Source organism: Oratosquilla oratoria, chromosome 1, assembly GCF_046742065.1.
Source record: "Oratosquilla oratoria isolate Oo_2021 chromosome 1, ASM4674206v1, whole genome shotgun sequence".
Classification (NCBI taxonomy): Eukaryota; Metazoa; Arthropoda; class Malacostraca; order Stomatopoda; family Squillidae; genus Oratosquilla; species Oratosquilla oratoria.
The window spans coordinates 28031262-28051261 of NC_134777.1; the positions used below are offsets into that span (position 1 = coordinate 28031262).

The window sequence follows — 20000 nt, forward strand, 5'->3', positions numbered from 1 at the left end:
TGCCTCATAAATCCTGAACTCCTGTGAATAATCTTAACGTGTGGTAATCATGGACTACTCAGGGCCACAGGCTATTGCCATCGTTGAAGCCGATCTCGCTATGAGTGACGATGAAAATCCAATTAACATATGGCCCCCACTTACGACTTACAACCATCACGCTCAAGGAAATTCTCCTGCATCTGGCAACTCTGCACCACAACCATTTACCCCCGCTAAACGCACTCTAAATGAAGTCTCCAATAATAGCAGCCCACCACCTTCTCCTGCTGCTAAATCATCGAAGAAGAATCCAATGACAGAGCCACAAGCTTATGATATCACACCATCTCCCACCCCTACCCCCCCTATCTCTTCATTTACTTCGCTGTCACTGTCTACTGCCTTTGCTCCCCGAGAGAAACATGTCAAATTAACTTTCCCTGACAACTCAAGCTGTGACGTGAAACTTCGGTGGCTCTCCAACGTTGCCAAGTCTTTCCGTCTCGATCGTGAGCTGGCTGAGGTGAAGATGTCAGCTATTACATCTCGTTTCGTCTATGTTTCAAGACAACGACAAGACATCATTAAAAGTATCACGAGTGGGGAAATAATATCTTTACGCTTAGTCATTCAGGACTCCACGGAAAGACCACGTAAATTCCCTACATACCTCCTCACTCGATACCCTGTCAACATCGATGCCTCTCATGCCAAGGAATATCCAGGGATACATACAGCTCGCAGATTCGTCCAAAATGGGACGCCAATCAACCGACTAGTCATCACGTGGAGCCTACTTGAACCACCGCCGCCTACCTTAGAGTTCCCCTTCCTACCTTTCCTCCCTCCCTGTGAGCTTCGCAAAATGAAAGATGAAATTCCATGGTGCTATAAATGCTGGGGCTTCAAACATATCTCAAGATACTGTTTCGCTCTCGCAAAGTGTGCCTGGTGCGCGGAGAATCATGACACTCGTTCCTGCCCTCACCGCCCACCCACTCCACCCACCACGTCCGATGACTCCGCATCTACCTCAGAACTTTCCATATCCCCACCACCAGACACATCCCGATGGAAGTGCCCCCGATGCCATAAACCAGGGGTCAACGTTTGGCATGGCTGTACTAAGCGAACACCCACGGCCACTTCCCAAAGACTTGGACCACCACTATCATCACTACCACCACCACTTCCAGCCACCTCTCTCACGACGCCCAGCACCACGGACTCTGCTGAAGTACAAGCTCTTCGCCAAGCTGTTGCATCTCTCGAATCCCGCTGTTCAGCCCTCACGAAGCGATTCGATGCCATAGATGCCCGTATCGAAAGTTTAGTTAACCAACAGGCTACCACAGCAACCACACTTGCCAGTCTAGTTGAATCTCACAAAGTTTTTATCACCTCTGTCACAGCCCTTACAGAGCGACTTGATACAGTTACCTCACATCTAGAGAAGCTCTCGTCGCCTTTGAACTCCTCTACCCATGCTCCGCCTGGCAGCGCCCACATTCAAACACCAACCTCATCCGGCTCTCGCAAAGCACATAGTAATAAGATTCTCTGATCTCGTATCGCTTCACGTCATCTCCTGGAATGCTTTCGGAATACGCCATAACACGAAACTCACTGCACTGAAGGCATATGTCCATCGCCATCACCCCCAGATAATATTTATTCAAGAAGCCTTTCCCGGTGGTGCTCAGCCATGCGACACAGCACCTACGCTGTCTGGCTATGTCTCGTACATACATCCAGCCAGGAATGGCCTCATTTCTTACGTCCACGCATCCATGCCACACAAGCTCCTTCGATGCTCCAGGGATACTACTATGACCTTTCAGTTAATTGAAGTCACTGTGGGCAATGGTAAACTTCGACTTTGCAACGTATACTCTGCCCCTGGTGTTATTAATCTTGTTGCCCTCCCAGTACCTACAAATCGTGGAGTGATTTATATGGGGGATTTCAACGCTCGACATCCTGCTCTTGGTGATGCCTCCCCTGTCCCCAACCGTAGTGGAATCCCTCTACTCAACTACATACATCGGTACCGACTCACACGATGGGAAACTGGTGGAGCCACACATGCACGTGGAGGCACAGTTGACCACATCATCACGTCTGGCCTCGTGCCATCCCGTGTCGCCTGTCAATCAATTCCTTCTCTCTTCTCCGACCATATTGCTCTTAGTTTATACTACTCCATACCATCTCGGATTCCAACTCCTCATCACCGGACCCATATATCCATTCCTCCTAAATATTGCCCTACGTATATTTCGTACATCTCTAGTCTCCTTCCCACATTTGACTTCCTATCCCCCGACGCACTATACACGTCCTTAGTGAATACCACACACGACTTCTACAGCCGCTATGTAACCAAAGCTCACCTACCACGCCGCCCTGTACCTCACTCATGGACGTTGGACCACCGTATTATCCAAGCGGAGAGAGCTACACAGACTACTGGTCATACTTTTCAGACGCAACCCACACCTGATTCTTTACATCAGTACCAAATAGCACGGGATAATATGGTCGCCCTCCAGAACTGTGCCTACACAGAGTCTTGGCAGAAATACACTGATTCCATAAATCACCAGACTAGTATCGCAACCATGTGGCGCCTTGTAAAAAGGGTCGTTAAGAAGCAACCTCCCAGCGCCCTCCATCACAGTCCAGACGCCTACGCACAGGACCTCATTACTTTATGGTCGTCACAGTCACAGACTAACAATCTTCCTACGCATATCCAAGAGGCACTCTCCACTCGTCGCAACACCCGTAATCTCCACCTAATGGCTGCACTTCTCCACCCAGATGAAGAAGACGACGTCCCGATTACGGAGAATGAATTACGACTAGCCATGGCTAATACAAAAACTTCTGCCCCCGGGGATGACGGCATTACATACCAAGTGCTCCGACTCCTACTGGAAGTTCCTGGCAACCCCCTCCTTCGCCTCTTCAACCTCTGCCTCCTTCGTGGACATGTACCTGCAGCCTGGACTTTAAGCACGATTGTTCCGATACCGAAACCAGGTACTGATAAATTCAGGCCCATTTCCCTAACTTCATGCTTCAGCAAGGTGCTTGAACGTATCATCCTTGCCCGGCTCATGAATCGTCTACGAGGTCAACTCTTCCCGCAGCTGTATGGTTTCCTCCCACGTCGAAGTACGCACCACTGCCTTACTGAGCTCTACACCCGCCTCTCTCCCACCAGCGTAGTTGCCTTCCTGGACCTCAAAAGTGCTTTCGATGTAGCCAACCATGAAATAATTCTTGACCAGCTTACCTTCGGAGTGCAAGGAAACCTCCTTCGATGGATTCGAGGTTATCTGAGTAACAGGAAGTCACGTGTTCTCTTTCGAGGTGTGTGCAGTTCCTACGAGCAGTTCAAACTCGGTACCCCGCAAGGTGGCGTACTAAGTCCATTTCTTTTTAACGTCTTGATGCACCGCTTACTCTCACTTCTTCCTAACGTTCCCGGTACAACCCTTCTCTGCTACGCGGACGACATCTGCATCCATTCCAACTCGCCCGCTGACCTCCAATTCGTCCTAAATGGCTTCTACACGTCAACTACCGCTTGTGGTCTCATCATTTCCCCTGAGAAGAGCAGAATATTTTCATCTCGTACTCTCCAAGCACTACCGACGTTCAACATGGGAGGTGATGCTATCCCTCATTGCACACAGTACACATACCTTGGAGTACCAGCCCGGATCACTCCAGCCATACCGACTCGACAACGTATCCATCCCCTTGTTAATGATCTCCTTGATCGTCTGCAGGCCCGTATTACCCCTATCAAGTGGCTTGCCACAAATTCCACCGGCGCTTCATTACCAATGGTCAGAACTCTATACACCACATTTCTTCGATCACTCGTTGACTACTTATCACCTGCCCTTTGTCAACTTCCCAGGAGAGCTTTGGAACCTCTCGAAAAATTCCAAAATAGAGTAATGAGATTTATCTTAGGTTCCCTCCTTCGACTCGCATCGTTAACATGCAAAGTGAACTTGGTCTACCCTCGCTTGTAGAGAGAATATATGCTAACATGGCCATTCTCTCTGTAAAATGCCTCCGATCGCCCTATCTGTCCCCAAACTTTACTGCTACCATCAGAGCGTCGCTCGAACCTGACGGTGCACCCCGCCTCCCACTTCGACCAGGAGGCCGCAACCTCGTCACTACAGTGTGCAACACACTCAGAAACCTTGACATCCACGTCCCTGAAGAAACGGTTGAACCCGACTTGCCCCCGTGGCGAATCTCCCTCCCTAACGTCACCTTCACACCAACCTCCAAAGATGACCTTCCTGCACTTCAAAAGCAACTAGCACTAGAGACCATCGACAGCGTATCCTCAAAGATCCCCGCAGCGCATGTCATCTACGTGGATGGCTCAGTACAGGCTGATGGAAGAGCAGCGTGTGCCATGTACTCACCCACCTTACAGCCACCTGTGGAAGCTGGATGGATTGGCCGCAGGTTACCTGTCACATCAAGCTCCACGTTTTGTGAGCTACACGGAATCCTCGACGCAGTAACATATCTTGTAGACTGTAACGTAAATGGTGTGATCGTTTGTGACTCCCAACCAGCTCTACACGCCCTCTCCTCACCCAGACCCAACTACTATCGTGTTGTACAGGCCATACTGACCCAACTCGCCGTTGTTCATGAAGCATCTATGGCCGTATCTCTCATATGGGTGCCTTCACACGTCGACCTTGCTGGCAACGACACGGTGGACCGTATTGCCAAAGCAGCTTGTGCCTTCGTCTTAGATAACGAACGCGTAGTACCCTCTCTCACATGCCTCAAAAACAGAATACACGCAGCCACTCACACCATAACAACACGCCGAAGGGATGCGGAACGAGCCACCAGTGTCTCCATTCAACACCACGACCACTTCCTACCCAGCCGCCACAAGTATCGCCGACGCGGACCCATGGTACGGAGACACAATGTTGTCAGTGCTCGGCTTAGACTCGGATATCGACCTGTGTGGCAAATATCCCACGCGGAAGATATGCCACATTACTCATCATGCAGGCTGTGCAACCGCCCTAACGCCAACACTCTTGAACATTACTGTCTCCAATGCCCCATTGTGACAGACACTATTCCACAGAGACAAGACGTGATAACTGTATGTAAATATTTACTTAGTGACGACAACTTAGATACACTCCTAGCTCGCCACCCCCATTTTGGGGGATTTTGATTGTTAAATCCAATCATACCTCCTTTTGTATCTCTTTACATAATACTATGACTAATATACTATTGTTTGTCGCCCTCAGAAGCAATGAATTTATTAAACGGTGGACCATCTTACCAAGGCAGCCTATACCTACGTCATGGACGTCACGCGCAATGCTCACCCTATCATGCCTTAAAACAAGATACGAGTACACGCAGCCACTCATGCCATGTCAACACACCGAAAGATGCGGAACGGTCTACCGATATCCCCATACGACCACCTCCTACCCAACCGCCACAAGTAACGCCGACGCAAGACCATGGTACGAAGGCACAATAATGTCAGTGCTCGGCTCGGACTTGGGAGTCGACCTGTGTGACGGGGCTCCCAGACGGATGATATGCCACGGTGATCACCGTGCGGGCTGTGTAACCGTCCTAACACGAACACCCTTGGTATTATTGTCTCCAGTGACCCATAGTGACAGACAATATTCCCCGTAGACGGGGCATGATGATTGTATGTAACACTTACATAGTACCACTATCTCGCCATCATCATTTCGGGGGATCCTGAATGATTATTGTATTATGTCTCCATTTAAAGAATGTGTGTAATATATGACATGTCCTCTAACACAATGCTGTGATAGATGTACTATTGTTTGCCGCCCACGGGCGTAATAAATTTATTAAAACAATCTCTCTCTCTCTCTCTCTCTCTCTCTCTCTCTCTCTCTCTCTCTCTCTCTCTCTCTCTCTCTCTCTCTCTCTCTCTCTCTCTCTCTCTCTCTCTCTCTCTCTCTCTCTCTCTCTCTCTCTCTCTCTCTCTCTCTCTCTCTCTCTCACCAGGTGGGGCAGCATCGAGCAAACATAGCCCTGTGCAGATCATTGTAATACAGTGCAGCCTTGGTCTTATTCGCCGTTCAGTTTCGTTTCCTCCCGTCCATTTTTTTTTTTCTCTCTTTCTTTTCACAAGCAAGTCTTAACCATACTGTGACGTTGGGAAAAACGTTCCCCCTCCGCCATTATTTTATATTATTTATTTATTGTGTATTTGTTGACATTGGATTTTTACTTTGGCAAGGTGCTTACCATGAGACATTGGGCAATAGCTAGAGGCTCCGCAAAAACAATTTAAAAAGGCAGATACAAAACTTTGATATAACGGTCAGAAAAATGCATGCCTGAGCAACATAAAGAACCACGGTATTCCGCAGGGGGGTGGGGGAATAGGGGTGGGAGAGGGAGTGCATTGTCATAGACCGATAAAAAGAAAATAATGAAAAAATATACAGGAAAAAAGTTTTGAAACAACCGTTGGAGAAATAAAAGGCTAAACAATGTGAACAACAAACAACCCTAACCTTGATCTTATGAGTCGTCAAACATTTTTCTGTATTTTGCCTGTGCCCCCCCCCCCCCCACACACACACACGGACCTAAGTCATGCAGCGATCTTTTGATAGTGGAGACTAGTCTACTCACAAACTACTGGTCACATTTAACTTATATTATACTTTTTTTTTCTACTGTCCTCCTTAAATCTTTCCTGTACCATCGCTACGATTCCACTTCTCCGGCGTGATATTGTCCCACGAATCATTGTGGGACAATATCACGTTAGTTATCTACGACGAACGATTGAAAGAAGAGAGTTATTTGTATTCAACTGGCGTCAACCACACCAAGACCTAGAATGCGACGCCATCACAGGTGGGGCAGGATCAAGGGGGTGCCAACGAGGCGATCTTTTCGCCGCCCCATCTCTCCTCCCTCACCACGACTTCGATGACGCCACACGTACTGTATCTTATGTTGATTAAAAGCCAGAGGATTTTACTGGATCGTCATGTAGTCCATTGATCCCGATGTGTGCGCACGCGCGCGTGCGTTTTCAGTGCGGTGACGACGCACTCTCTGATCACATAGTTTTGGTTGTCGTCTAACGATTCTTATTCACATTGAGGTACAACCCTCGTGTGGAGGAGGTTGAGGTTCCTGTTTTAAGTGATGTGGTTGTTATGATGACATTTGTATTTCGTTAGCAAGACTTAAGTTTTAAGACAAGCGGCATTTTCAGATAACTACCAATATCATTATTATTATTTTTTTTTACTATTATTATTATTATAATTATTATTATTATTAATTATTATTATTATTATTATTATTATTATTATATTATTATTATTATTATTATTATTATTATTATTATTATTATTATTATTGTTATTATCATTATTATTATTATTATTATTATTATTGTGATTATTATTATTATTATCATTATTATTATTATCATTATCATTATCATCATCATTATTATTATTATTATTATTATCATTATTATCATTATTATTATTATTATATTATTATTATTATTATTATTATTATTATTATTATCATTGTTATTATCATTATTGTTACTACTGTTATTACTACTATTACTATTCATCTTCAGTGTGACGAGAAATGTGTCTGTCTCTGTGAGCTGCCGCCGTGACCTGCCGTTACCTGAATATCATCGTAACCACGTCATTTTTTGGCATGTGGCCAGCCGAGTATTAGATACGCATTTCCTGAATGATACTTCAAGAAACAATAGTAAACCTTCAGGGCATTTTTTTAAATGTCCATTTTTTTAATGTACATGAACGCCAAATAGCACCCTGGTAAAACAATCTGCAACAATCATATGGGGTCACTCATTGCAACTTTTGCAGTCAGACCTCAACAAGGGCGAAGCCAGAACGATTTCCCATTGCGAGGTCCTTCCTTCGACCCAGTAGAATCGCCTGACGTCGGCGGCGGCAACGACAACGTGAGTTAGAATGCCTCCTTTTGTACATGTCGCTCCTGGCATTGAAATAATCAGTGTCCCCTTTTCCTACCCACCTCTACCTTCCAACCTCCATTAAACGACTGCAAGAGGTTGGTGGAATTGTGTACTAAAACGGGAGGAAGGATGGGACTAGGCATCTTGCTCTCTGTAGCCCTACAAGAAGTCAAGGAATAAGGTTTGGGCTTTTTAATGTACGTGGGTGTGGTAGAGATGAGAGTAAAAGGGAAGAGATAGGCAGTATGCTTGTGAGAAGGAAGATGTGTTGGCATTGAATGAAACTAAGTTGAATGGAAAGAGTGAGTACTCGACCAAAGGTGAGCCCTATTCTAGTGCATTGTTCTTAAGTGCTCCATGCTCCCCCTCCTCCTCCTCCTCCTCCTTTTCGTCTTCTTCCTCCTCCTGTTCCTCCCCTTCTCTTCCTCTTTCTCCTCCTCCTCCTCCTCCTTCCCCTCCTTCCCTTTTTCCTTCTCCTCCTCCTCCTCTACCTCCTCCACCACCACCTCCTCATCTAGGAACGAGGCGAGTCCAACGAGCTGTGCCCAGAAATGACGGAGCTGCTCTTTGTGCGGGGCTGACTGTTGCGTCAGGGTAAAGGTGCGAGGCCGGAGGCGACAGTGAAGGATTGGAGAGAGGGGAGGAAGGAAAACTTTACGGTGGAGATTTTGATTTCCTCTTTTCTTTCTGTGCATTTGTTTATTGATGATATTAACACCCCCACTTTCCGCTTCCTTTGAGTGAATGAAGTACAGCGCAGCTTCCCCCCCCCCCCCCCGCATTAGTTGAAGGAGGACGCCTGGTTTCAAAGTCAGAACAAAATATGCGAAGGACGCTGTTATGGCGAGGGGTGGACCCCTCCAAACATCAGTCAGTTGTGGAGGTGGGGGGATAAGCCCTCAGCTGAAGAAAACCGTTTGATGTCAAGATGAAACAAAAGGAGGAAAAGAAAAAAATTGCGTCACCGTGGCGGAGGGATTAAGTTAGTGAGTCAACGTATTGAAAGGGGATAACAAGTCACGGCCTGACCTAGGCATGTCCCTCCACACGTACATTCGCAATGACAAGTCTAGTCCCTTTTCCCCAGAGGATTTTCTTCATCTCATTCGGCGCTACTCGACAGCGACGCTGATTGCAGTCGCGACTCTACAGGCCTTTCCCTCCGGAATCCCTCTTCGGGAAACTTCACCCATCCACCTCGCGCGGAGGGGGGTGAGGGCTCAGTTCTTTATAATCACAAAGTTTTTCCTTCTCATCCTCTAGGGCCGTGCGGTAGTCCAGTGGCTACCGTGTTGAACTCATGAGCAGGTGGTCGTGTGTTCGATTCCCGGGACACACTGCGGGCTATGTCACGATGGTGCTCGACAGTCCTAGCCAGGCGGGGAAGTGATCCTAACATCAGCTTAAGAAAAAAAAAAAAAAAATTGCCGCAACTGACATGGCTTTGCCCTGACTTTCGTGGTGTAGTGGGATGGAGTCCTCTAGGGTAGCGCAACGCTTGGGTTATATCCTGTCGTGGTATCTCGCCGGCCGTGCCCTTTGCCTCCTTGAGAACATCACCGCGGTGGCCAGGGGGAGGGAGAGACTGGCAGAACGAAAGGACAAGGAAAATTTAAAGTGATAATTTTTTTCCGGGTAGAGGAGATTAGTCTCTAATCACAAGAGAACACTGTGTGATCCTGGTCAATAAGCCCCCATTGTAATGAGTGCATAAAACGTGCGTGGCCAGTATCCCATACGCAGGCTTGGACGGAGGGGTAATTATAGCGCCCATCTTCTCGAGTATCCCTTCCCGTGACGGGCAGGGACACTACCCTCCCTCCACCGCACTTTTAAATGCTGCTTTGTTTCATCAGTCTCCTTTGCACAATTTTCGTGCCACTAACCCAACCTCCCTCGGTAGTGGAGTGAGCCTCAAGACTGTACGACCCGACCTCTCTCTGTGTGGTCCTCCCTCAGGCAGCAAGGGAGGTGCGCCGCGTGATGTGGTGATGTCGCGCGTGACCCAGTGACCTCAATTGTCTCGGGGCACAAGGCACATCATGGCGGATGACGCTCAACACTTGGATTCAGAAGCGTCCCGCGTCGCGTGGTACTGTGACCTGACACGTGACCTAGGCAGCACTGACGAGGTCGCATTCCCTTCGAAATGTTAAAAGGCGGGGTTGGGGGTGTGAGTTTAGAGGCATGTGGGGGGTTAGGGGTGGGTCTGGAGGCAGGGGGGGGCAAGTGGGGAGGAGGGGAGGAAAGAAGATGACTGATGCTAACAATATTATATTTATACTAAGAGTAGTGAAAGTAAGCAGTAATGACAATGCCTTGTCATCGTCAGTTTTTGACCTCTTAATATTTCTTTTTTCCTCCTTCGTCTCTGTCTTCATCTTTTCCTGTCTCTTCGTTTACGTCGTTTTCGCCCTCTAGGTATTATTTACTCGTCTCCTCCTTGATCGTAGTTGTCTTTCTTCATCTTTGTCTTCCTATCCTTTTTCGTCTTCGTCTTTGTCTTTAATCTCATTGGGGAGGGATGCCTTTCCCGTGCCTCGTCTTGTCCTGTGACTACAAACCCCTTCAGTGCGGCAACGCCCGGTCTCTTTGGTGCTTGATCTGGCCAGCAGTGCCCAACGATTCCATTCAGTAGACTGGACGTCCCCGCGGTGGAGGAGTTAGGGGTGCCATCCCAGCCTAGCAAGGCACCACGTGTGGCACGATGGCAAATCAGGCCCTAGCTGTGACGTCATCATCGTGATCATGATCTAATGGCAGTGGCACCTCCCAGATTCACTATACGTGTGGCCAGGATTCGGTGTGGAACCAAATCGCCTGGTAGAAGCGCGACACAAATTGTCGCAGATCAGTGGAGCGGTGGTGTCGGCGGATTTCCCTAATTTTTCCCTCTCTGACTCACATTTTTTTCACCCTCCATGTCTCCATCTGTTTCTTTCTCCCTCCTCCCTACCTCTCCCTCCCTCCCTCTCTCCGTCCCTCCCTTTGTCCTCAAATGAAGGAAAAAAAAATATTTTTTTTTTCCAGTGAATTGTTCCAAGATATTATCAGCGTCATGACTTCTTTAGAAACGAGACTGAGACATTGAATTCTGCCTTCGTGTTGTGTCACTCTTGGTTGCGCAAGTGAGGCACAATGAATTGATTGGGGTGGCATCAAATATGACAGCTTCCTTATTTTAAAAAAATCGGCTGAGGGACAAGCGGCTAAGATGGAAAACACGCAAGTGACTGAAGAGCGAGTAGGAAGGTCCTTCGGATCGTCCTCGCGTGGGGTCCCGAGTCCTCCCCAAGGCGGAACAAGCCACCCCGAGACGAGGCACAAAGGCTGTGTTACTCCCCAAGGAACAGACCGGTCCTGTAACAGACCATTCGGGACAAGACAAAGGGCTCTCAGTTCAATGTTCTTTAAATTTTAGAGAGGAAGGAGGAGGGGCGAAGAAAGAAGGTGGGAGACATAGAAGGGGGAGGTGGATAATTAGAAATTGCGGTTGGGAAGAGGGAGTTAGTGAGGGGCGAAGGGGTTTGGAAGACTGGTAATGCTTTGGAAGCTGCTGGTTCACTGGTGACAGTGTTCGCTAGCTGTCCTGAATGTCCTTAGTTCGAGTCCTTTTCTAAAGGCTGTCCACTTCAGGAATGGAGTGAATCGACCTTGGATCTAATCCTGAATCCTACCCCGTGCTGCTGCTGCTGCTGATGATGATCGCAAGGGTTTCTGCACCGGACCGGACCGGATTAGTCAGGGAGATGGCAGGGAGGGGGGGGGGGGGATTCCGCTATCAACCACCATCGATGGCAGTTGTTTTATCCTGAGATGGCCTGATTTGACTCCCCGTTTTATTGACTGGCGTGGGAACAACCTAATTTGGCACGTTCTGTCGATCTGTCGACATTGTGGGTAAAGAAAAGACCCCCACCCCCACCCCGCGTCCTTACTCCCTCCACACACACACACACACACACACACACACACACACACACACACACACACACACACACACACACACACACACACACACACACACACACACACACACACACACACACACACACACCATAGTCATGTAGGCATGTTTATTTTAGGCACGCCTACACGCATTCATTCAGTCACGTATGCACGTATGTGAAAGTGCAAGCGAATGAGCACGCACCCGTGCCCCCATGGTGGTGCACACGCACGCACGAACGCACGCATTCCGAAGGCAAGACCGTACTCGTAGCCGCGCCGCTGTGAACGTGAGCTCCATCAGGTCTCGTCCGCGACGGAGGGCTTCCCTCGGGGGTTTCCGTCGCCACTGCTGCTGCCCTCAGCAGCAACTGCCGGGGCGGGGTTGCGGCGGGGCTGTTGTATTTCTGCGATGCCGTAAAGCGATCAAGGCTGACAGCTATGGAGAGATCCACTAGGCTTGCCGGCGACGCAAACGCATGCATGATTGTGATATAAGTGTGTGTGTGAACACACATGGCAGGGATATTATTGTACGGATGTTTCATCCCTGTTGAGGAATTGTGAAGAAACTAGATTAGTTGAAGGTAAATGTGGGGGAAAACAAGGTGATGGTGTACAATGGGAGAGGATGGCGATGATTTGGAAGTAAATCTTAAAGAAGAGAGGCTGGAGGAAGGAGATAGTTTTAGGTATATGAGGTATGTAGTAGGAAAGATAGAAGTGGCGGTGGAAGTAGATTGGGATATTAAAAAGTGTAATGAGAAAGTCATTTGGGAATGGGTGCAAAGAAGAGATTATATGAAGGAGTGATTGTGCCGACTGTACTGCATGGGAAAGAGATTAAATTTTTAAGAGAGACGGAGAGGAAAAGTTTAAATGTGTTTAAGGTGAAATGTCTGAGAAATATGGTAGGGGTTACTACGTTGAATAGAGTGGGAAACGAGACGAAGAGGAGAGCTAGGGTGGAAAAGAAAATAGGGGTGATGAAAGAGTATTCGGATGGTTTGGACACATGGAAAAAAGAGTGAAAAAAGATTAGTAGAAGAGGTGTGGAAGGTAGAGCAGGAAGGAGTGAACATGAGGGGGCGACCGAGGATGAGCTGGATGGATGGGGTGAAGCGCTGAGCAAGAGGGGGATGTCTGTTGAGAAAGGAAGAGAGAAAGAAGGAGATAGGGACGAGTGGAGAATGGCTGTGTATAGATGATACTGCGATGCAAGGGAGTGGGTAGGGGATGGGGGGGATTGTGCAGTGGTTATATATGAATAATATTTTGACGCAGCCCGAAGGGAATTCTCCCCGTCTTCTATTTTTCAGAATGAGGGAATGGAGAAGGGGGTTGCTGATAAAATGAAGCGAAATTGCTGAGGATATGCTTTGTCTTGCTGCGTTGCTTTTGATCCAGGGCAGTGGGCGGGATACAGGAATGACCCGTCATCTACGAGGAGCTAAGATGAGAGGAAGAAAAGGTGGTGGACAGGAGTGGAATGGGTGGAGATGAAATGGGTGGGAGTGGATATATGCCTTTTGACTTTGATTACTTACCTTGTGAGGGGAAAAGCCCTTGGTATATTGATGGATACACACACGCGCGCGCGCGCCCACACACACACACACACACACACACACACACACACACACACACACACACACACACACACACACACACACACACACACACACACACACACACACACACACACACACACACACACACACACACACACACACACACACACACACACACAGCCCAAGTTGGAAGTATACATCAATTTGAAGCTAAGGATTATACTTGGACGGTAAGAGACAGGACTCCACAGGCATTGCTCTTTGTATGCTACAATTAAGCAAATGCACAGACACGCACATACACACAGACGCACATACACACACCTTGTACTTAAAAGAATATAAAGAAATCAGAAAGAATTCAAAGAGCAACGACAAAGATGGCACCAACACTCCAAATTGACATACGAACAAAGATTGGGCAAACTCGAACTACCAACCCTGGAACAAAGAGGAGAAAGAGGAGACATGCTAACCATCTACAGAATTATGAAAGGAAAGGAAGTCCTTGATAGAGATGACTTACTAAAGTGGGGAAGAAAAACAAGAGGACACGAAAAGAAACTTAAAAAGGATAGTTACAGAAGAGATCTGAAAAAAGAAAAACTTCCCACACAGAGATAGATATCAGGAACAAACTGAATGAGGAAACAGTGAGTGCAAAAGCTATACAAGAATTTAAGATCAAACTGGATGCTGAAAGATAAAAAAAAAAAAAACGGGTCACTACGAGCATAGCTCTCTTCCCGTAAAATGCAACTAAGTAAATACACACTATAGCGTGATTGGTAGAATTCCCGGTTACCACCACGGAGGTTCGGGTTCGAATCCCGCCCAGGGCTGAAATAATTTCAGTATCGCTGCGCTGCGAGTCGTTACTCCAATTCTCGTGGGCATGTAAGGTCACAGGATTACCCAGATCGGTCATATATGAGCACTGAGCTCTCTTCCGGGAGGGAAATAGCTGTCGATCACGAGTCCAACACGTGATCCAAACCCGTGGTGAATCACACACACACACGACTCAACGGCGCAGTGGTAGCGTTTGCGGCCACCACTACGGCAGTCTGAGTTCGAATCTCGCCCAGGGCTGAAATAATTTCAGTATCGCTGCACTGCGAGTCGCTACTCCAACTCTCGTGGGCGGGAAGTTGGGTGTGTGTGTGCGTTTGTGGTCACAGCATTACCCATAGATCGGCCATATATAAGCTCTGAGCTCTCTTCCGGGAGGGAAATAGCTGTCGATCACGAGTCCAACACGTGATCGAAGACCATGGTGACTCACAAACACCTGCATAGATACGTGCGCACGCGCACACACACCCGCATACACGCCCACACACACACACACACACACACACACACTCACACACACACACACACACACACACACACACACACACACAGACACACACACACACACACACACACACACACACACACACACACACACACACACACACACACACACACACACACACACACACACACACACACACACACACACACACACACACACAGGTGCTCGCAGTACCTGGTTCGAATCCTGCCCAGGGCCGAAATTATTTCGGTATCGCTGCGCTTCGGGTCATTACTCTGACTCTCGTGGGCGGGGAGTTGGGTGTGTGTGTGTGCGAAAGGTCATAGCATTACCCATAGATCGGTCATACGAGCTCTGAGCTCTCTTCCGGGAGGGAAATAGCTGTCGATCGCGAGTCCAACACGTGATCCAAAGACCAAGGTGAATACACACACACACACACACACACACACGCACGCACGCCACGCATGCACTTACACACACGCAGATATATAGGCGCACACACACACACACACACACACACACACACACACACACACACACACACACACACACACACACACACACACACACACACACACACACACACACACACATACTGTCACGCCATTTATATCAATATGCCATTACTAACCATTCCGATATGTGCACGTTGTTTGACTATATTAGTTTGGAGGCGTAGAGATAAAGGTGTCGCTTGGGATCTTCTCTTTATTGATAAGTCTCGACAGTAGCGTACTCAAGACTAGTGCTCCTGCCACATAGGGCGCGACGAAGAGAATGAGTATCGGTTGACAACACGGTTATAATCCTATATATTCTTTTGGGCTAGATTTATGTACAGTATAGAACTGAGTGTGAGCACCAAGTATAATATATACAGTAGATGCATACAGGAAGAAAATGCATATATACAGAAAGAAGCATTATCCTATCGAAGTAATGAATAGTTTGTCGCAAGCTATGGTTTAGTAATATTCCTGGTCGTTTTCGCAAGGCGTCGCTTGACGCAGGTTGCGTGAAGTCACCCTTTCTGGCCGAGGGTCAGATCACACAATAGGCAGCCGTTGAAAGCTTGCTGATACCACCAGATCTGACGTCATGCAGCTAATGCATACGCGTGAACGTGTGCGCGCTAGTATAGAATGAATAATTGACATTCAGTCTACAGGCATTTCTTGCAACAGATGCTCGGCACAGCTACCACTCGCTGACCACAGCGAAGTTGATGCTCAAAGGAGACAGAAATATAATAATTTGACATAAAATAAACATACATAGATTTTGAGCAATTTCATTATAGAAAAATACTACTGTTTAAAATAGAATTGACTTAATCTTAAGAACACGTGGAAGTAGATATCATTTCCGTTCACCTAGTCAAGATGCAATCTTATGAAGGGGTGGCTCGACTGCGGAGGTTGTAACGGGGGAGAGGAGTAGGGGGAGAAGTTGAGAGGTTTGGTGAGGGTCCTTTGTAGTAGGGGTAGTATTAACTGATGATGGAACGTTCTTTATGTCAAGGCCACGATGAACTCTTTTAGTATGATGTTTGTGTAATTCTGTTTCTATAAGATCGTGCAACCTGAGTGCTTTGACTTAATAGTTTGATTCCTGTCCAATGATACGAACAGGTTCAGTAAATGTAGGGGAGAGTTATGAAGTGGGTGTGTGGTTGAAGGTGTAAACAATACGTGTGTATTATATGGAATCGCTTAAGAGTAAAATTTTACATAACTAAGGCGAATAGGCTTGATTGGTGGAAAAATACTTTCTTTGATAGTCCACGAGTTTTGCTGTTTTCAGGAATGGGAATGAATCTTTGTAGCCTCGCGCGTTGGCTGCCACTGGCGAGGTTTGAGTCTTGTAGGCTCGTGCGATGGGAGAAGACTTGCCGCGTAGGTAATGTGCTCGAACATGCGCAGCGTATAATTAAGATGTGAACCCATTAAGAATGAGGAAATGTCTGGAATTTATGTGTGCTATGTGCACTCCTCTATATGTCGTTTTGGCAAAGTCTCTCTCATGGGAGCAATGCAGCGAAGATGGATTTCCTCACTGTGGGACTCTGGACGATATAGCGAAGAGAGGTTGCCTCGTAATAGGATGCTGGACGATGCAGCGAAGAGAAATTGCCTCGTACTAAGGTGCTGGACGATGCAGCGAAAGGATATTGCATGTAGAAGGATTCTGGTCGATGCAGCGAAGAGTGTTGCCCCGTAGTTTGATGCTTGACGAGGCTCAGCGTAGAATTAGGAAGTGGCTATGTTCGGCCGAAGTGTAGATCTCTGATGTATCTCCTCAGCACGTGGAATCCCGCTTGTCTGCCACCAGAATGTAGGATGTTTGATTACATTAATTTGGAGGTTATCATACTTTCGCGGCTAGTGATTAATAGATCGAGTAAATCTCCATGTCTTGTGGGCTCTTTTACCTTCTCAACTAAGTAATTGTCACCAAGAAAATCTATCAAGCGACTACCTATATGGCCATGTTCAAGGGTCATCCAATCAGTGTCAGTGAAATAGAAATCACCCACTATTAATAAGTGCCGGTTGCAGAAACTAGACAGCTCTTGAAACAACAGTTTGCCGTCTGCTGATAATAATGTTTTTGGCCCATATATTACACCTACATTCATCTTTCGTCCATTTGTTTGGGTTAATTCTACCCACAAGCTATCATAACATCCTGTTTCACTTTCTCTAAAACACAGGCATGGACATTGCTTTTAACGTGGTTTCTATCTTGATGAGTGTTTAACTCCCGCAATATTAAATTCAGCTTCAAACTCTTTACCATTTAATCATGTCTCCATTATTCCTATGATATCGAGATTCCTAATACTATGAGCATTAAAGTACGTGGTTTTAAGATACTCATGATTATTTCAAAACGAGTCAAAGACTCGTTTTGATTCCCAACATCATGCCTTACATTATAATTTTGTTCTTTACTGACACCTTGCTCTATATTAACATTTGGTCCTTCATTGACATTCAGTGCCTCATGGACATTTGCCCCATCACGGACATCTGGTCCCCCACGGTCATCCGGTCTCTCATGAACACCTTGCCCCCCTCCGTCACCGCGTCCCACACCGGCCACCCGTCGTTCGTTGACATTCTGTCCGGCATCACTTCCTAAAATCATATTCTGTCCCCTACTGACATTACATCCTATGGTGATATTTTGTCCTTCATTAAAATTACATCCTAATGTAATATTTTGTCCTCTACCGACAATATATCCTAAAATAATATTTTGTCCTATACTGATATATTGCTCTATATTATTGCTTCGCCCTACTCTATTATCGCCATTACACTCTGTCTCCCCTTCCCTTTGAGTTTCTACTCCAAAAGGGGAACTAGTTCATTACTAACTCCCACAATGAGATTTGTAAGAACATTTTTGCCTCTGCGAGGAAGGTGGATCCCATTAGAAGCATAAAGGTCATGACGCCTGGGAAAGAGATACCAAGGATCATGGAGTGGTATCCCAGTTGCGTGCACAACTGTGATATCCTTTCATTGATCCCTATAGTTCTACTTTTCCAACACGAGCCAGCGTAGATCCTCGGGAGGATACCACAGACTACGCGGCGACTCCCACGCTCCTTTATCTCCTGTACAAACGGCAAAGAGAAAATATAAATCAACCAAAGAAACAAAAGCGGTCACTAAATAAGCTAAATACACGAAACTTACTCTGCTTACCTTATACTATAACTCCTACCTTTGGAGTACAGTAACAGACTAATGATTTGATTCTAAATCACTAGAACACCACACTTTATCTTATACCTATAACTGTATAACGCTATACGTATACAAATGCAAGAAACACAACACAATCACTTGTCACTATTCGAAGATATAAACTTCACAGGAAGTAACAAACTTCACAGGAAGTAATAAAATTCACGGGAGGTATTCACTAGTTGGTGTATCGGCAGCAAAGCAAGTAATTAAGCCCAAGAGAGTCTTGATACATACAAATACGCAGGCGTACACCCACCCACATCTGCATGCACCCACCCACCCACATCTGCATGCACCCACCCACACACCCACGCACCCACCCTCACACACACGCACACGCACACGCACACATACGCACACACACACACACACACACACACACACACACACACACACACACACACACACACACACACACACACACACACACACACACACACACACACACACACACACACACACACACACACACACACAGACAGAGACAAATATGTAAATGGAAAACTGAAAAACAAACAATAGAAAAACTGCGCCAAGATGAAAAGGAATTTACAGAAGAACTGGAAATGGCTGAAATAATGAACAACCACTTCAGATCAGTATTCACAATGGAAAACTCGCCTAACAGTGAAGTTAGAGAGAGAGAATTATCCCCAGCAATGAAAGAAATAAACGTAACACAAAAAGAAATCAGTGATCAAATTAAAACCCTGGATGTCAGAAAATCACATGGCCCAGACGGAATAGCAAACTGGATACTGAAAGAATGCATGGAAGAATTAACTGACAAAATATATGATATAATTAAATCATCACTTAAAGAAGGAAAAGTACCATTGGACTGGAAAAAAGCAAATATTGTACCAATTTATAAGGGAGGTGATAAGGAAGACCCATCTAACTACAGACCGGTCTCACTAACAAGCACAATAGCAAAAATTTGTGAAAGAGTGATCAAAAACTGATGGGTTAAGTACCTGGAAGAAAAATCTATACTGAACCCAAATCAATTTGGATTTAGACAAGGGAGATCCTGTACAACAAATCTGATTTGCTTTTACTCAAGATTAGTAGACATAATAGAAGAAAGAGATGGATGGGCAGACTGTGCTTTTCTGGACCTGCAAAAGGCATTCGATAAGGTACCTCATAGGAAACTAATAAATAAGATAGAGTCAAAAGGTGGCATCAGAGGAAAAATATTGGAATGGATGAAAGACTTTCTGATTGGGAGGAAAATGAGAGTTGTAATTAGAGAAAAATTCTCCAACTGGGAAGAAGTAAAAAGCGGTGTCCCGCAAGGATCAGTACTGGCCCCGATCATGTTCGCTGTATACATTAATGACATG

At 46.4% G+C, this 20000-nt stretch overlaps 2 protein-coding genes across 3 annotated transcripts in view; one reads left to right on the top strand and one right to left on the bottom strand.

The window, feature by feature from the left end:
• The window catches only part of LOC143030292 (uncharacterized), a 68312-nt gene that overhangs the window by 16572 nt on the left and 31740 nt on the right, over nucleotides 1-20000 (bottom strand). The window lies entirely within an intron of this gene.
• Nucleotides 4052-5719, top strand: LOC143031398 (uncharacterized). Its single transcript, XM_076195160.1, has 2 exons — nucleotides 4052-4954; nucleotides 5307-5719. Exons 1-2 carry the CDS (start codon nucleotides 4052-4054, stop codon nucleotides 5313-5315), a joined length of 912 nt encoding a protein of 303 aa, XP_076051275.1. The 3' UTR covers nucleotides 5316-5719.